Genomic DNA, 17539 nt, shown 5'->3' with positions numbered 1-17539 from the left:
ACTTATATTGATGTATATTTAACAATATGTCGATTGCATATTATTATACATTAGTATTTTATTACAAAAAATTTAATTAACATTTTACGTCAAGCTTGTATGCGTTATAAAAATTCTCGATAATACTATCTTTAGGGTGTTTTATGTAGTAGCTAATTAGCATGCATATTACTAGAATATTGGCTATTTATTAGTACTAATGCCTTATTCTGCATGATCTTATTCTGCATTCTTAATCCTACCCAATACCTAAACTTAACAACTACATTACTAACTATTAATAAGCAGTAAATTGGGAGTTTATTGAGGCAAAAGTCATAATTAATAGTTTATATGTGTTCCCTATACTAAAGTGTTACCAAATTTTCTTATAATATACTGTAATGAATCATATTTTTCATAATAGAGTATTAATCTTAATGGTTAATCTTAGAGTATCTATTCATGGTTGCACCTTATGCAATATAACATATAACATAAGGTATAGCCAAAAATAACAATGGTATTCATGAGAACAAAAATACATTGTGATGCATATCTTTTGAAAAGCAGTATGCAGGCAGCAAGTAAACTCGTACCTTTCTACATTATATCGTTGTAACTCCGTGTGCCTAAAACTAAATTGCACCAAAGTATTGTAAACGCTTGAAAAAAATCAGCCACACTTGGGCAGAAAATTAAGAAGAGGACAGGTGTGAAACAAAAAAGACAGCGAGAACAGCAAGAACGCAGAACGCAGAAGAAAATAAATGAAATGTACACATCATTTTGCTATGTCAATCTAATAGTGCATTTTCTATAATAGGGTTGGCCCTGCTTTCACTTGTTAAATCACCTGGGATTGAGTTGGTACAGTGTGCTGTAATAAACAGCTGCGTCCATCTGTTTGCTTTCACTCATATACACTTGAGATTGAAAAGGGCTGAATATCTATTACCTTCTCAAATATAGGCAATATACATGCAAACAGAGTGCTGGTTTAACACTCGCCCAAAACAATTAGAGCACTCGATAAACATGGCATGGAGAGAAGGGTAAATTATAGACCACGACACATCAAGTCAAACATGTTTACATCCCACCTGTATTTAAACTAGATCTAAAGAAATACAGAGATGGAAGCTGTCAGTCAAAAGTAGGTTGTTTTATTCATCAAATTATCTAACATAATACACATGCAACCTTTGCAAATAGCTTCCAAACATGTCCAATTTAGACAACTATAATAAGGCAGGTTAAAAAAGATATTGGTAAAGATATGTGATGTTAGTACAAAGACAGCAAAAAAAAAGGACATTGTCATAGATATTGAATCAGACATTGTTAATGCTCAAATGATTTGCCTTACATTTATAAAATGGCTTTTATAGTTCCAGCTCGCAGTATTCGAAGTGCAGATATACACACACCTATGGCTGCACATACTACATTAATGCGATTTAAAGCAGCATATGCAATCAAGCTACTTGATGGAAGAATTTATTATTTTGGTTAAACCTACAGATTGAATACTAGTGTCTTTTATCATATTTCTGTAGATGTTTTTCTAATACTGTGAACATGACAGTTTATGATGCACACTCTTACTGCTTTCGACCTGCAGTGACCTCTCTCTCTCTGCAGTATAATTGTATTGAGCAGGATATGAATCAGTGAAGGAAAAAATTAATTACTCTCACATGTAGGGGGTAATAAATGGAGGACATTTTCTTGGCTATCTACTTGTAGTATTTTCTTTTTGACAGAAAAGGCATAGGCTAGATGTTATAGATGGTATAGATGGTATTAAGTCTGAAACCACTTGTGAAATGTATTAATTTTTATTACAATTTAGTTTGAGTGAAATATGGAACTGAAAAATTCACATAAATGGCAGTATCCCTGCTAACAAAAATGTATTTGTATGAATATATTTGTATAAATGTTTTGCTAATGTTTCCATTAAGTTATGAAATGTTATTTTCTGAATATATCCTGAATGTTCAAAATGTCCAGTTTTTGTAAATGTTTAAAAAACATTTTTTTTTTCTTGGTTTTGTGAACATTAAGGGAACATTCCATTTTATAATAAAAAATAATAATAAAAAACTTTATGGGAAAGTTACTTTTGAATGTTCACTGAAGGATCTAAATGAAGTAGTAATAACATTAATGTTATAGATGAAAGTCTAACTAAAATGTTTAAAAAAAAAAAAAAAAAAAAATCCATGAGCCATGTATAAATAACAATTTGTACAAACATGATTGAAGACCAGATAACTTTGGACGAACATTCTATTAACGTTGCTGGAAGAACGTTTGTTTATAACTCTGAGAGAACCTATACAGAATGTCAGTTCTGAGAACATTCTCTCATCTTTAATAACATAAATAGAGCAGAATCTTAAATATTTGTTCTGCATTTCATATTGTGTTAATGTTTTTTAAAATGTTTGTTGTTGTTTATTAGAATGAAAAGGCTAGAGGTTTTTGGCAGCTTGGCTGACCTTCGAGTTAGTTGTTCGATTTAAGGCTCGGCAGATGAATTCTCCTGCTTCCATCACTTTCAACAGGTCCACCCCCTGCATCAGAAACACAAACAACTCAACTGAGCTGCACCAATCACAATAGTCACCAGGGGGCGCAATAGCAAAAGAAACTCGAAGTTAGAGGTTAGTGTTGCTGAGATGTTATCTGTGCGAGGATTAAAAAGAGGAGGTAGTTAAAGGGTGTGGATGAAAAAAAAGAAAAAAAAATGTGTGAGAAACTGTAGAACATAATTACTGCCACCAGAATATCAGGTATATCAGGACTGTTATCCACAATTTTACCAAATAATGCCCTCCAGACACACTCTCACACACCCATGTAAATGTTGTGTATATACTATGACAAAACCAATTTTCCACATTTTGTTCAATTGTTCTTGAGACAGCAGGGAAAACTGAGTAATGGAAAAACTGGGAGTGTAGTCAAAGTGTATGAATAAACATATAGTGTGGCCTCAGAAAGTGTTTGGACACAAAATCCAAACATAAAAATGTGAGCAGGTCTTTGCGTGATGTAACAAAATATCAGACCAGAATTGGCATTTATTTTAAATAGCAAAATTTCTCACGGGAAGTTAATCAGGATTGAAACGATGCGATAGACATGCTGCCCAAAATGATGCCAAAAAGTAACAGGACACTTTCTGATTGTAGAAATGTGTAGAACTTCATAAATGTGCTGAACTCCACCTGTGGTTTCTCTGCTTGCACACACCCACTGACTTCATATATCTGCCTAACTCATGCATCCACAAAAAAATAAATAAAAATCACCATCGCAAAAATAGTTCAGAAAAGCGAAGTTGAGAAAAGCTTTTTGACCACCACTTGTTTGATTCTAGTTTGATGCCAGCACTTTATTCAATATTCTGCATCTAATGACATTTGTGTACTTCACCACTGGTAAAATTGGCTTTCAATAAAAAAAAAAAATTGAAATTGAAATCGGTGCTACTTGAATAGATAAAACAGAGAAAAAGGCTGTTGTCTTCCCTTTTGCCAAATAGGTAGGAAAACTTCAACACCCATAATGCACTGGGCATGTTGTCATCCAAGGCAACGCCCACCGGTCTGCTATGGAGATATGCTTACCAGAGTCAAATACTGATGTGCTTTAGTAGGAAATACTTCTTAGCAAACTTTTAGTGATAATGGTGTCGACTTGTATTGTTCCCGTCTGGAAGAATTCATAGAGTAAACGTTTAGTGGAGTGAGTTACTTTCCGTTTCAGTGAAGTGTCCAGCACGTTCAGGCAGTGGATAAAGGCTGCAATGTATCACAAATATGGAGAGAACGGCGGAACAGACTATCTGAAAAACCTCTGTGTTTGTAGTCAATTTCAAACTGGATGACCACGAACACAGTTTTATATGGAAGCTTGTTTCTGCCACTAACTAAAAAGTAAAAAGGTAATTGTTACTTTTTATCTCGCAATTCTGACTTGTTTTCTCAGAATTGTGTGATATAAACTTGCAATTGCAAGAAAAAAGTCAGAATTGTGAGATAAAAAGTCGCAATTACCTTTTTTTTTTTTGTTTTTTTTTTAGTTAGTGGCAGAAACAAGCTTCTGATTTTTTTCACGCAATTGCGATATTATATCTTGCAATTCTGACTTTTTTTCTCGCAATTGTGAGTTCATATCACACAATCCTGACTTTTTTCACACAAATATCTCTAAATAAAAAGCGCAATTATTATTTTTTTTAGTTTTAGACCAAACGGGTTGACTGAAAGAAACTGTCATTCCATCAGTTCCGCTGAAGCGAAACACCATCGCTTACAGGTAAGAAAGCTGTTGCCATAGTGTTTCATTTTTACCATAATGCTGTTTGAGGGGTAGACATATTATGATACAAATTTTAGAGATAAACCTACACTTACAATAACTGTTCTGTTAATAACAGCTCTGTCGAACTGACTGTCCGTGGCGGGGTTACAAACATGCAGAAGTATAATCTGTAGTTTTCACAAAAGCCCTGGAGCTGTCCAGTCTGCCAATTTCACAACCCAGATAACATGGAGAAAAAGGAAACATTGTTCATTTACATATACCAGGCTACCGACATTCTAATAATACAAAGCGGGTTGAAAATTGGCAATGTTACAATTTAAGTGTCCGAAAGTGCTGTTGTATATTAACGTAACATTCTTGATGATTAATATAGAAAACCGAGACTTACGGTTTCAATTCCAAGACCGTGTAGCATATATAAAACATCCTCTGTAGAAACATTGCCAGACGCTCCCTTGGCATACGGGCATCCTCCGAGGCCTGCGACCGAGGAGTCGACCACAGAAACCCCCATCTGCCAAACACAAATGAAGGCCGGTTAAAACCAACCTATGAAACCTAAGGGTTGTAAAACCTGAGAACAATAGTGTCCATTATCTCAAGGTATTTACGTTACTCTGTTTCCTGGAGATTGGCATATATAGAACATCTGGTACATTATGGAGCACCTGTACCTTCTGTTGGACTGCATTTTTCTTGGAAGTCCCATTTAACCAGGAATTACTTGAGCCGGATACGATGCTATGGTAATTCTACCCTGAGTATTAATCACATATTAAAGAAAACATGAGGGTAAATGAAGAGATTTATTTTAATGTAATAAATATGTTCTTTCAAGGTCAAATGTGAGCACAAAATGGGAAATAACAATCGTAAATGACCTCCCTTTTCCAAAACCAGATTTGCTAATGTGAAAGATACTTGGTTTTGGCAAACGGGAGAAGCGTTTGAACCCAAGGCGACGTAATAATTCAATGTTAATCACGCAGAGGCACTATGGTTTAACCTCAAGTACAATGCCTCAGTCTTCAGTGGTCCTGAATAAATACAGCTCACACATATGAAAAAATAATCACCTGTAAATGCACCTACTGTCTCCGTGAACTTGCACTGCAGCACAATGTTCATAATCAGAGTAATTGTGGATTTTCAACGGGGTGTGGAAAAAAAGGCTTTTTTCTACAGTGGACCACAAGTGTCTGGCCTCCATATGAGAATTAATGATGCGTTCTGGGCCAGATTTGCACGTCTGCGCTTTTGTCGGAGCGCTAAACCAAACACCCAGAAGATGTTGCTAAGCAAAGGATTACACATAAGCCTACTACTAACTCCAATGAACTTCAATGAACTCTTTTAAGCTGCTGATATGATTCCCCCAGTTTATGAAACATGAAGAACCAAACTGGACTCAGATCACATTTGGGTTCAGTCCATTGTCTTTTGCGCTTTAACCGTAGTTGCTTTTATTAGTTCTACCTCTATTACATTAAATATTTGAGTACAATTAGGATTGTTTCATTTTTGGTTTAATGCAATTACAAACTAAGAAGTCTGGATATGTTAAAATACATACTGTATACACAGTAATATTTGTCAGGTGATAGGGATGTTTTCTGAGTGCTATCTTATATTGAACAATAAAAAATAACTAGATGAAAAAAGTTTGTCAAGACAAACTTTAAGTTGGCTTGAAAAAGCTGGTCCAGAAAGTTTGAAGCAATTTGAACAGTTTTCAGTTTGAAAGTTTTCAGTTTTAGTTTAGTAGTTTAGATAGATAGATAGATAGATAGATAGATAGATAGATAGATAGATAGATAGATAGATAGATAGATAGATAGATAGATAGATAGATAGATAGATAGATAGATAGATAGATAGATAGATAGATAGATAGATAGAGGTCAGGGTAATCAAGGTGGTTGCTAGGGTTTTGCTATGTGGTTGCTAAGGTACTTGGGGTGGTTACTAAGGTGTTGCTATGCGGTTGCTAAGGTATTCGGGGTGGTTCCTAGGGTGTTGCTATACAGTTGCTAGGGTACTCGGGGGTTTGCTAAGGTGTTGCTATGAGGTTGCTAGGGTACTCTGGGTGTTTGCTAAGGTGTTGCTATGAGGTTGCTAGGGTACTCAGGGTGGTTTCTAGGGTGCTGCTATGCGGTTGCTAAGGTATTCTGGGTGGTTGCTAGGGTGTTGCTATGCGGTTGCTAAGGTATTCTGGGTGGTTGCTAGGGTGTTGCTATGCAGTTGCTAGGGTACTCGGACTGGTTTCTAGGATGTTGCCAGGGTGATTTGTGTGGTTGCCATGGTGTTCTGGGTGGTTGCTATGTGGTTGCTATGTGGTTGCTAGGTTATTCTGGGTGGTTGCTATGAGATAGATAGATAGATAGATAGATAGATAGATAGATAGATAGATAGATAGATAGATAGATAGATAGATAGATAGATAGATAGATAGATAGATAGATAGATAGATAGATAGATAGATAGATAGATAGATAGATAGATAGATAGATAGATAGATAGAGTTTTGAGTTTGAATGAGTTTCAATGGATTAGAAATAGATTCGAAATAGTACATAGAATGTCAGCTTTATTGAGTCTAATGGGCTTCCGTAGTTTAAATTTGAATTTTGACAGTTTGAGTTTGAAAGTCTTGGCTCATTTGAACATTCCGTCAATAAAAGTCAATGGGATTTTTCCGATCTTTAATAGTCATTTTTAGGAAAGTTGGATCAGTTAGAAAATATATAGCACACTAAGTCAGAACAGTCTGAAGATCTGACCCAAGTTTGGAGTTTGCAGAGTTAAAGCTCTAGGAGGAGTTTTAGTCTCAGAAGAAAATAGCATAACAGTAAGTTGGCTTTTTCAAGCCAACTTAATAAGCACCAGCACGTCTCTGTGTTCAATTAAACATATATAATATACATATACATATTGTGAAAATGTATATATTTGAAAATAAACACACTACACTTTGATATGACAATATTTATATTTAGAGCAGGGATGGGCAACTTGGGGCTTGGAGAGCTTAGTTTAGTTCCAGCCCTGATAAATACTCATCTGCCTGTAGCTTTTTAGTAATCCTGCAAGACTTTGATTACCTCTTCAGGTGATTAGAATTGGAGCTAAACTTGCAGAATAATGGCCATCCATGACTGAAGTTGCCCATCCTAAACTAATTATGTCATTATTATTTCTCTTAGTTTCGTTCACACAACACTGAGATAAAAAGCTGTAATTAGTGCTGAATATGTCGACCTTTCTGTATGAATATCTTCATAGAAAGAAAATAAGGTGATCTCTGCGTACCATCATTACCTTGTGTAATTTCATTGTATAATAACCTGTAACAGCCACAATTATTTGGAATCAAAAACATATCTGAATATCCTTTTAGATTCTGGTTCTTAACAAACTGTAAAACCGAACAGTGAAATTAATTAAATGAAATGAGTTTGTTTCACTCAAATAATAATGAAAGTTCATTGTACTTAATAGAAAAAAGTTGCGTGAACTCAAAATTTGTCTGTATAAATTAATGTTGAAATTAAGTGTTATTTTGTGTGTTTTTGCACAAGATTAACATAGCGAGACATAAGTTAGTGGATGGGCTGCTACTGTATGTTGTTTGATTATATACATGCAAATATATAATGACAGTCTCTTATAATAGTATGTGTTATTTGTTGTCTAAAATGTGTGATGTTTATGTAACTGAACTATATGTAATTAACATTATGATGAGTTGGGCGAGGCTGAGAACTGTGGGAGCGAAGGGATGTCGGTGACGTTAATGTGAGACATCTGTGCACCACACTGGCCTTGCTCTATTTCACGGCTCTCGGCTCCGCCCCACTTGACACAAAAAATTTAAGTTCTACTAACTTAAAAAATGAGTTATTTTACTTAAATGTTTTGAGTATTCTGAACTTACTGAGTTTTACAGTGCTCCTGTTCTGTCATCATTGCTTTGTACCAATGTTAATTTCTGCTTAGTCTTATGGAACTTTATTAATTTGAGTTTGATGAACTTAAACCATATAAGGCAATCGGATTCCTCAAACCAATTCAGTAGCTATATAGACTTAGTTAGAATTGTTACCTGAATTCAAACTGAATGAGTGGAATAAACTTAAAAGCTGTGTTTACTCTAATGATTGACTAAACAATACAATATAAGTGAATTTAACTTAAAGTATATGAGTTTATATTACTCATACTTGTTGGTTTTAAAACTTGGTTTAAGGCAATCGGTTTCCTTGAATGGTTTGAGTTACTGTAACTTATCGTGTTTTACAGTGTGCCTACATTTTAGTAAAATTTTAAAACTACATTAAATTTAGTGCAGATTCCACCTGAAATAAACACTAGTGGCAGTAAAACTTATATTTATTTTTGGTAACACTTTATTTTACAGTGTCTTGTTACATGTTCTTACTATAGTAATGACATATAAATGCCTAATTACATGCAACTAACTCTAATCCTAACCATCCTAACCCTATAGTAAGTATATTTTGTTAATTGCTATTACTAAGTACTTAAATGTATAATTACACTGTAACCCAGACATCTTAAAATAAAGCGCAAACTTCTTTTTACACAAATTATGATTGCAGGGCTTGATTATCAATTAATAAAGACTTATTTTCACACAGCTTTTTGCACAATACTCTGTTATACTTTTATCTTATGCATTATTTGTAAACTAATCCATTTTGACATTTGTATCACATAACCAGCTCCATATGTATGACATTTCTAACATATAAAAACATTATTTCTGAATATTCTCTGAACATTGAAACATCCAGTTCATTTGAAATATTATCATTTTGCAAACATTATCAGAACTTAACTTTTGAATGTTCTCTGAAACAAATAGCAAAGTTAAAAAAAATAAATAAAATTTTTACATCCAACTAAAATGTTTCAGAAAAAATGTTCCATGAACAATGTATAATATGGATAATGTTTCCGTGCTTATGTTTTGAGAACATTATTAAAGACCAGATGATGCGTGATGGGCCAGTTTTGCACGTCTGCTCACCAGACATTTCATTTCTGAACTGCCGTGTGACACACAACAATCAATATAGTGAAAAGATGCCACATTCACATTCATATGTTTTGAATAAAACTGAAAGAGCTTTTAGCGCCACTCTCTGGACAATTCACTTAAAAAAATGTTGTAAAACATGCTAGAAGCAACATAATATCATTTTGCAGAAATGTTTCCACAGGCACGTTTTTCTAATGAGCCTGAGTTGGGAAATAAAGTTAACCTGAATCACTTTGTGTTTACAATGCATGTTTTAAAATGAAATCAAGCAAAACATGGACCTGCTTCAACCTCTTTGTTATCGCCATTGACAAAAATACAATAAAAGTATGACAGGCCAAAATAAAAGCTAGCGTATGGCTTCAGAAGATTTGGAACACAGTGCACAAGTCATATGGATATTTTAGGACATAGCGATGGCATTCTTCAAAAATTCACCTTTCGTGTTCCAAGGATGAAAAAAAAAAAAAAAAAAAAATTGAAACAACATGATGGTGAATTAATGACAGAATTGAGATTTTGGGCTGAACTACCTCTTTAAATCAGTAGACAGTGTATTCCCTGCAGGAGCTCCGACTAGCTATTGGCAGGTGTGGAAAACGAGTGTGTGATGTATATGGAAGAGTCTGGGTACCCAGAAGAACTTCTGAAACCTACAAATTAGAAAGCCAAGCATCTATCTGCCAGCCCCTCTCTTTCTTTTTAGAAGCATTGCAGATTAAGGTATTACAATGTTTTCCATATGTCGTCTTGACTGTCATGAGAATATTAAAGACGTTTTCCAGCTTCCCAGGCAAAGCCAGATGTCGGGAGGGGGGAAATGGGGATGGAATCCAACAGAGCGGTGAAATTAACGCTCCTATCCTGCTTTTGACCTCGATATAGCATCAGTGAATATCAATAAGAAGTTGTATTCTAGTCCACGCAGACCTTTGGGGCATGGCGAGCTGACCAAGAAAATAATAAAAGCTGCTTTCCTGTGCTGAACAATGCTCCCTAATTGCTAGCTTTTCTCAGCAACAAGGCCCTATTTCATAGCTGGGCCGTCTGAGTCGCTTGTAATTGTTGTTTTTGTTGGCGAGAGGAAAGGGACCCATGCCGCTTTGCACTGTACTTCAGATTTCCAGACATGGGCTTTTGACTTTTTGTGTCAGGGCAAGATATTCTGCAGGGCAGACGCTTTGTTGCGTAAACACGGAGTGGTAATTTGCTACGTCGCCAGTCCTTTCTGCATCCACCCGCTGTGCGAAGGCAGACCAACACGTACAGGGACTCGCTCCAGATTTGCTGAATCTGAATACTGTGCAAGGACATGATGTTCAGCAAACAGCGGTCAGGAACTCCAAATCGGAGCCGTCCGATTAGTTTAGCTTGGCTTAAAATCCAGATGTGGCGTTAAAATCACAGCTCGAGTAGCTTTCGTGTTGGAGCTCCCACAAAGACCTGCGTAAGGTTGTGGCGTACTTGCAGCCGTGGGAGGAAAGCTTGTGAACTAAAGAAGACGAGGAATTTTGGAGGAAGCCAGGCACGAACAATGGCCACCTCAGTTGGCGCGTTCTTGCGAGTATGAATGGGAAGTCTGAAAGGCACAATGCAGAATGGTCTGTTTTCTGTGAAGCGGAGTTAACTCTGACATTTCCACAAGAGATTACGTTTGTGGGAAACCCAGCGTGCCGACAGCTTTCCGATTTGAGACAGAGCTTCCATGTAATAAATAAATAAAGCTGTCTCTATGAAACCAAGACACAGCTTTTCCCTGGTAACATATTTCTGAGTGATCTGTAGAAAGACAAAATAGAAAATAAATGACTTATTTTAAAGTAAAGATGGAAATTATATTTCATAGGGCCCTACAGCATGAATGCCCTCTATGGTTTGGGATCACAGTCTCAATGCCAAGGTAAAGAACTTACCACCTGAATATATGTGACTCATGTAAACACCTCTATATCGAGTGGATACGCTGGCATGGGTGTGGATGACAATAGTTTCTTTGTACGACATGCTTGTGCATGAGTTTGCATATATTCATATACAGTAGTGGCCAACAGTGATGTCCAGAGGGGATATTTGATTTTAATGACCCTACAAGTTCAATTAAACCATCAAAATATGAGGAAAATATGTTATATGTTTTTAAAATATTTTGGGGTTCAGTATGAGGGAATAACAAATATATTTTACTATGCAAACAAGAAAATGCATAAAAAATAAACAAAAATTTTTTTTTAATAATATTGGAATAAAGGGTGAAGATCCCAGCTTTGGACATAACTTTTGGCCACTACTGTAGGTGAGCCCAATTCAATCCACTGGGACTGAATAAAATGCATAAAAATTATTCAGAAGAATTCAAATAAATTCTGTTATATGAATTTTATGATCTAAAATCTACTACTACTGTATGTCTATAAAATAAAAACTTTCTGAAAATATAGCATAGTCAAGGCAATTTTGTTATAAACTCTAGTGCATTGCTTCAAAGTAGCTTTAGAGAAAAAATATTGCTGTGATAATGTCTTAAAGGTTTCATAACTAAAATATCTTTAGATTTGTTCATTTTGTTTTGAATTGTTCATAGAAACGTGGTCTCTAACTGACCAATCCATTATTGGCCTGACATGACCTTGCACTAGGGAGAGTTGACCTGCCCTCAGGCCTGTGGGGAAAGAACCAACATTTCAAATTCTTACGAATGACCTCTTCTCTGACCTCCTGTTATGGGACACAAGCTCCACAAACTTTTTTTTTCATTGTGAAATAGTTTTTATGATAAAAACATTTCCTTCAAAATTCGTATTACCAGACTTAATTAAATTCTCATTGCTGTAATGCATCACGTTAAAGGCGTCATAACATGAGAAATCAAATTTACCTTGATTTTTTGACATATAAGAGGTCTTTGTACCATTAAAACATCCTGCAAGTTTCAGAGCTTAAAACGTCCACGCTGATGCAGTATACAGATGTGCGTTCAGTTTCTGAAGTCATTATAATCACTGACGCTGTCTACACTGATGCAGTATACAGATGTGCGTTCGGTTTCTGAAGTCATTATAATCACTGACGCTGTCTACGCTGATACAGTATACAGATGTGCGTTCAGTTTCTGAAGTCATTATAATCACTGACGCTGTCTACGCTGATACAGTATACAGATGTGCGTTCAGTTTCTGAAGTCATTATAATCACTGACGCTGTCTACGCTGATACAGTGTACAGATGTGCGTTCGGTTTCTGAAGTCATTATAATCACTGACGCTGTCTACGCTGATACAGTATACAGATGTGTGTTCAGTTTATAATCACTGACGCTGTCTACACTGATACAGTATACAGATGTGCGTTCAGTTTCTGAAGTCATTATAATCACTGACGCTGTCTACGCTGATACAGTGTACAGATGTGCGTTCGGTTTCTGAAGTCATTATAATCACTGACGCTGTCTACGCTGATACAGTATACAGATGTGCGTTCGGTTTCTGAAGTCATAATCACTGACGCTGTCTACGCTGATACAGTATACAGATGTGCGTTCGGTTTCTGAAGTCATTATAATCACTGACGCTGTCTACGCTGATACGGTATACAGATGTGCGTTCGGTTTCTGAAGTCATTATAATCACTGACGCTGTCTACGCTGATACGGTATACAGATGTGCGTTCAGTTTCTGAAGTCATTATAATCACTGACGCTGTCTACGCTGATACAGTATACAGATGTGCGTTCGGTTTCTGAAGTCATTATGATCACTGACGCTGTCTACGCTGATACGGTATACAGATGTGCGTTCAGTTTCTGAAGTCATTATAATCACTGACACTGTCTACGCTGATACAGTATACAGATGTGCGTTCGGTTTCTGAAGTCATAATGACTGACGCTGTCTACGCTGATACGGTATACAGATGTGCGTTCGGTTTCTGAAACCATTATGATGACTGACGCTGTCTACGCTGATACTGTATACAGATGTGCGTTCAGTTTCTGAAGCCATTTTAATCACTGACGTTGACTACGCTGATGTAGTATACAGATGTACGTTTGGTTTCTGAAGTCATTATAATCACTGACACTGTCTACACTGATACAGTATACAGATGTGCGTTCGGTTTCTGAGGTCATTATAATCACTGACCCTGTCTACGCTGATACAGTATACAGATGTGCGTTCGGTTTCTGACGTCATTATAATCACTGACGCTGATTACGCTGATACAGAATACAGATGTGCGTTCGGTTTCTGAAACCATTATAATCACTGACGCTGTCTACGCTGATACAGTATACAGATGTGTGTTCAGTTTCTGAAATCATTATAATCACTGACACCGTCTACGCTGATACAGTATACAGATGTGCGTTCGGTTTCTGAAACCATTATAATCACTGACACCGTCTACGCTGATACAGTATACAGATGTGCGTTCGGTTTCTGAAACCATTATAATCACTGACACCGTCTACGCTGATACAGTATACAGATGTGCGTTCGGTTTCTGAAGCCATTATAATCACTGACACCGTCTACGCTGATACAGTATACAGATGTGCGTTCAGTTTCTGAAACCATTATAATCACTGACACTGTCTACGCTGATACAGTATACAGATGTGAGTTCGGTTTCTGAAACCATTATAATCACTGACGCCGTCTACGCTGATACAGTATACAGATGTGAGTTCGGTTTCTGAAACCATTATAATCACTGACGCCGTCTACGCTGATACAGTATACAGATGTGCGTTCGGTTTCTGAAGTCATTATAATCACTGATGCTGTCTACATTGATAGAGTATACAGATGTGTGTTCAGTTTCTGAAACCATTATAATCACTGACACTGTCTACGCTGATACAGTATACAGATGTGAGTTCGGTTTCTGAAACCATTATAATCACTGACGCCGTCTACGCTGATACAGTATACAGATGTGTGTTCGGTTTCTGAAGTCATTATAATCACTGATGCTGTCTACATTGATAGAGTATACAGATGTGTGTTCAGTTTCTGAAACCATTATAATCACTGACACTGTCTACGCTGATACAGTATACAGATGTGAGTTCGGTTTCTGAAACCATTATAATCACTGACGCCGTCTACGCTGATACAGTATACAGATGTGAGTTCGGTTTCTGAAACCATTATAATCACTGACGCCGTCTACGCTGATACACTATACAGATGTGCGTTCGGTTTCTGAAGTCATAATCACTGACGCTGTCTACGCTGATACAGTATACAGATGTGCGTTCGGTTTCTGAAACCATTATAATGACTGACGCTGTCTACGCTGATACAGTATACAGATGTGCGTTCGGTTTCTGAAACCATTATGATGACTGACGCTGTCTACGCTGATACAGTATACAGATGTGCGTTCAGTTTCTGAAGCCATTATAATCACTGACGTTGACTACGCTGATGCAGTATACAGATGTGCGTTCAGTTTCTGAAGTCATTATAATCACTGACGCTGTCTACGCTGATAAAGTATACAGATGTGTGTTCAGTTTCTGAAGTCATAATCACTGACACTGTCTACGCTGATACAGTATACAGATGTGCATTCGGTTTCTGAAGTCATTATAATCACTGACACTGTCTACGCTGATACAGTATACAGATGTGCGTTCAGTTTCTGAAGTCATTATAATCACTGACACTGTCTACGCTGATACAGTATGCAGATGTGCGTTCGGTTTCTGAAACCATTATAATCACTGACGCTGTCTACACTGATACAGTATACAGATTTGTGTTCAGTTTCTGAAACCATTATAATCACTGACACTGTCTAAGCTGATACAGTATACAGATGTGTGTTCAGTTTCTGAAGTCATTATAATCACTGACACTGTCTACGCTGATACAGTATACAGATGTGCGTTCGGTTTCTGAAACCATTATAATTACTGACGCTGTCTAAGCTGATACAGTATACAGATGTGTGTTCAGTTTCTGAAGTCATTATAATCACTGACACTGTCTACGCTGATACAGTATGCAGATGTGCGTTCGGTTTCTGAAACCATTATAATCACTGACGCTGTCTACACTGATACAGTATACAGATTTGTGTTCAGTTTCTGAAACCATTATAATCACTGACACTGTCTAAGCTGATACAGTATACAGATGTGTGTTCAGTTTCTGAAGTCATTATAATCACTGACACTGTCTACGCTGATACAGTATACAGATGTGCGTTCGGTTTCTGAAACCATTATAATTACTGACGCTGTCTAAGCTGATACAGTATACAGATGTGTGTTCAGTTTCTGAAACCATTATAATCACTGACACTGTCTAAGCTGATACAGTATACAGATGTGCGTTCGGTTTCTGAAACCATTATAATCACTGACGCCGTCTACGCTGATACAGTATACAGATGTGCGTTCGGTTTCTGAAACCATTATAATGACTGACGCCGTCTACGCTGATACAGTATACAGATGTGCGTTCGGTTTCTGAAGCCATTATAATCACTGATGCTGTCTAGATTGATACAGTATACAGATGTGCGTTCGCTTTCTGAAGCCATTATAATCACTGATGCTGTCTACGCTGATACAATTTTTGTATAAAGTGCTATTTAAATAAACGTCTTTCACTGAAGTGCTGAACAGAGCTGCTGCAAACATATCCACATCACTATGATCAGATGCTTTCTCTCTGCTGTCATTTTTGTTGTGTGTTTATTTTGTTATTGAGAGGAAAGCGTGCAGTACATACTACATATTCTATCGAAACCTCTCTCAGCAGCGTGTATGGCGTCGGGATGTTAAGTGAGTTCTCAGATTCAATGCGTTTCCCGAGTATTAGATTTCATGGCCTATTTTGCAAACAACATGACTCTTGTCCATCTCCTTGTGGTTTCTCTATAGTTGAAGCCAAAATGACTCCACTCTGTACACTGCGGCAGGAGCCGGAATAATTCTATCGTCTTGTGAGCTGGGTTTGCTAATGCTAACACCAGTGATGCACACGTTTTGTGCTTCTCTGTGTTAGTTTACGTTCTGAGATAACACTGACATCTAGCGACTAGCAGTTGGGATTAAACCAAATCTTGGATGTAGGCTAAATAAATAAATAAATAAATATTGATACAGTGTTTTTGAGAATCGATACAGTATCGCCAAACATAATATTGTGATATTGACGTGCATCGATATTTGCTAACACCCCTATAAAGACACAGGGATACATTCACGACCTGGTTGGTCAGATTTTATGACGTATTGCCTATTTCGAGACGCAGCAAACTCATGACTATGACGAGAAAAAACAATATGCGTAAGGATTCTGTCCTTTTTAGGGTCTCATCTTCCTGTTTTTGGTTCATTTACATGTCTTTGGTCCGTGCTGCGTTCATATATCATTCGAACCACACCAGAGTTCGTTTGGAAGCGGACCGAGACCCATCTTTTCAGCAGTCTCGGTTCGCTTGTTTGGTGCGCACAAGACATCTACATGACAATATTCAGTTACAGTTAAAGCGCTACCTGCGGGCAACGGGAAATGATGTTTCATACTGTGATTAACTCCTCAGAGAGATTTAACCAGATCAACATCATATGTGGTCAGTCTAATCTTAAGGCCTTAGCGATGTTAAATTGCAAAGATCTTGAGTTTGCGTTGAACTACATGTCCGTGACGGCCTGACAAAATTTGATGTTTCGCCATAAAAGAGGAAGCTTTTGTAAGTCAGGCATACGATGTCAGATCTGTCCCAAACTTCACGTTTGATAAGAGTCTTGGCCTGAAGACATCTACATGCCAATATTCAGTTAGTCATAGCGCCACCTGCTGGCAACAGGAAATGACATGCTTTACACTGTAATTCACATTTAAATATGCCATGAAGTATCAAACATGCTAGAAACACGTTAAATCATGCAACACTTTGCTAAGTGCTAATATATGCGATTGACACCACAAAACAGGAAGTCGTTGTACCTAACGCATACAATGTCCAATCTGCCCCAAACCTTAAATGTTTGAGAAGACTCCTGCCCTGAGTACATCTACAGCTATAGTTATAGCGCCACCCACTGGCAACAGGAAGTTACGTGTTTAACACTGTGATGCACTACTAGTAACATAATAAAATATGCAATTGAGTGCTAAACATGCTAGAAACATTCTA

The 17539-nt window shown here is 37.0% G+C and overlaps 1 protein-coding gene across 2 annotated transcripts in view; it reads right to left on the bottom strand.

The window, feature by feature from the left end:
- Positions 1–327: 327 nt before the first annotated feature.
- Positions 328–17539, bottom strand: part of hmgcll1 (3-hydroxymethyl-3-methylglutaryl-CoA lyase-like 1) — a 40897-nt gene continuing 23685 nt past the window's right edge. The window contains exons 7-8 of one of the 2 annotated variants that reach the window (XM_048205909.1): positions 4709–4834; positions 328–2561 (exon numbers count right to left, since the gene is read on the bottom strand). In XM_048205909.1, the coding sequence (XP_048061866.1) occupies positions 2460–2561; positions 4709–4834 (228 nt within the window). In that variant the 3' untranslated portion in view covers positions 328–2459. The remainder of the gene's footprint in view (positions 2562–4708; positions 4835–17539) is intronic. The other variant, XM_048205908.1, reaches the window with a different exon arrangement.

This window comes from Megalobrama amblycephala, linkage group LG10, assembly GCF_018812025.1.
Source record: "Megalobrama amblycephala isolate DHTTF-2021 linkage group LG10, ASM1881202v1, whole genome shotgun sequence".
NCBI lineage: Eukaryota > Metazoa > Chordata > Actinopteri > Cypriniformes > Xenocyprididae > Megalobrama > Megalobrama amblycephala.
This window is presented reverse-complemented; position numbering and strand designations above follow the sequence as displayed.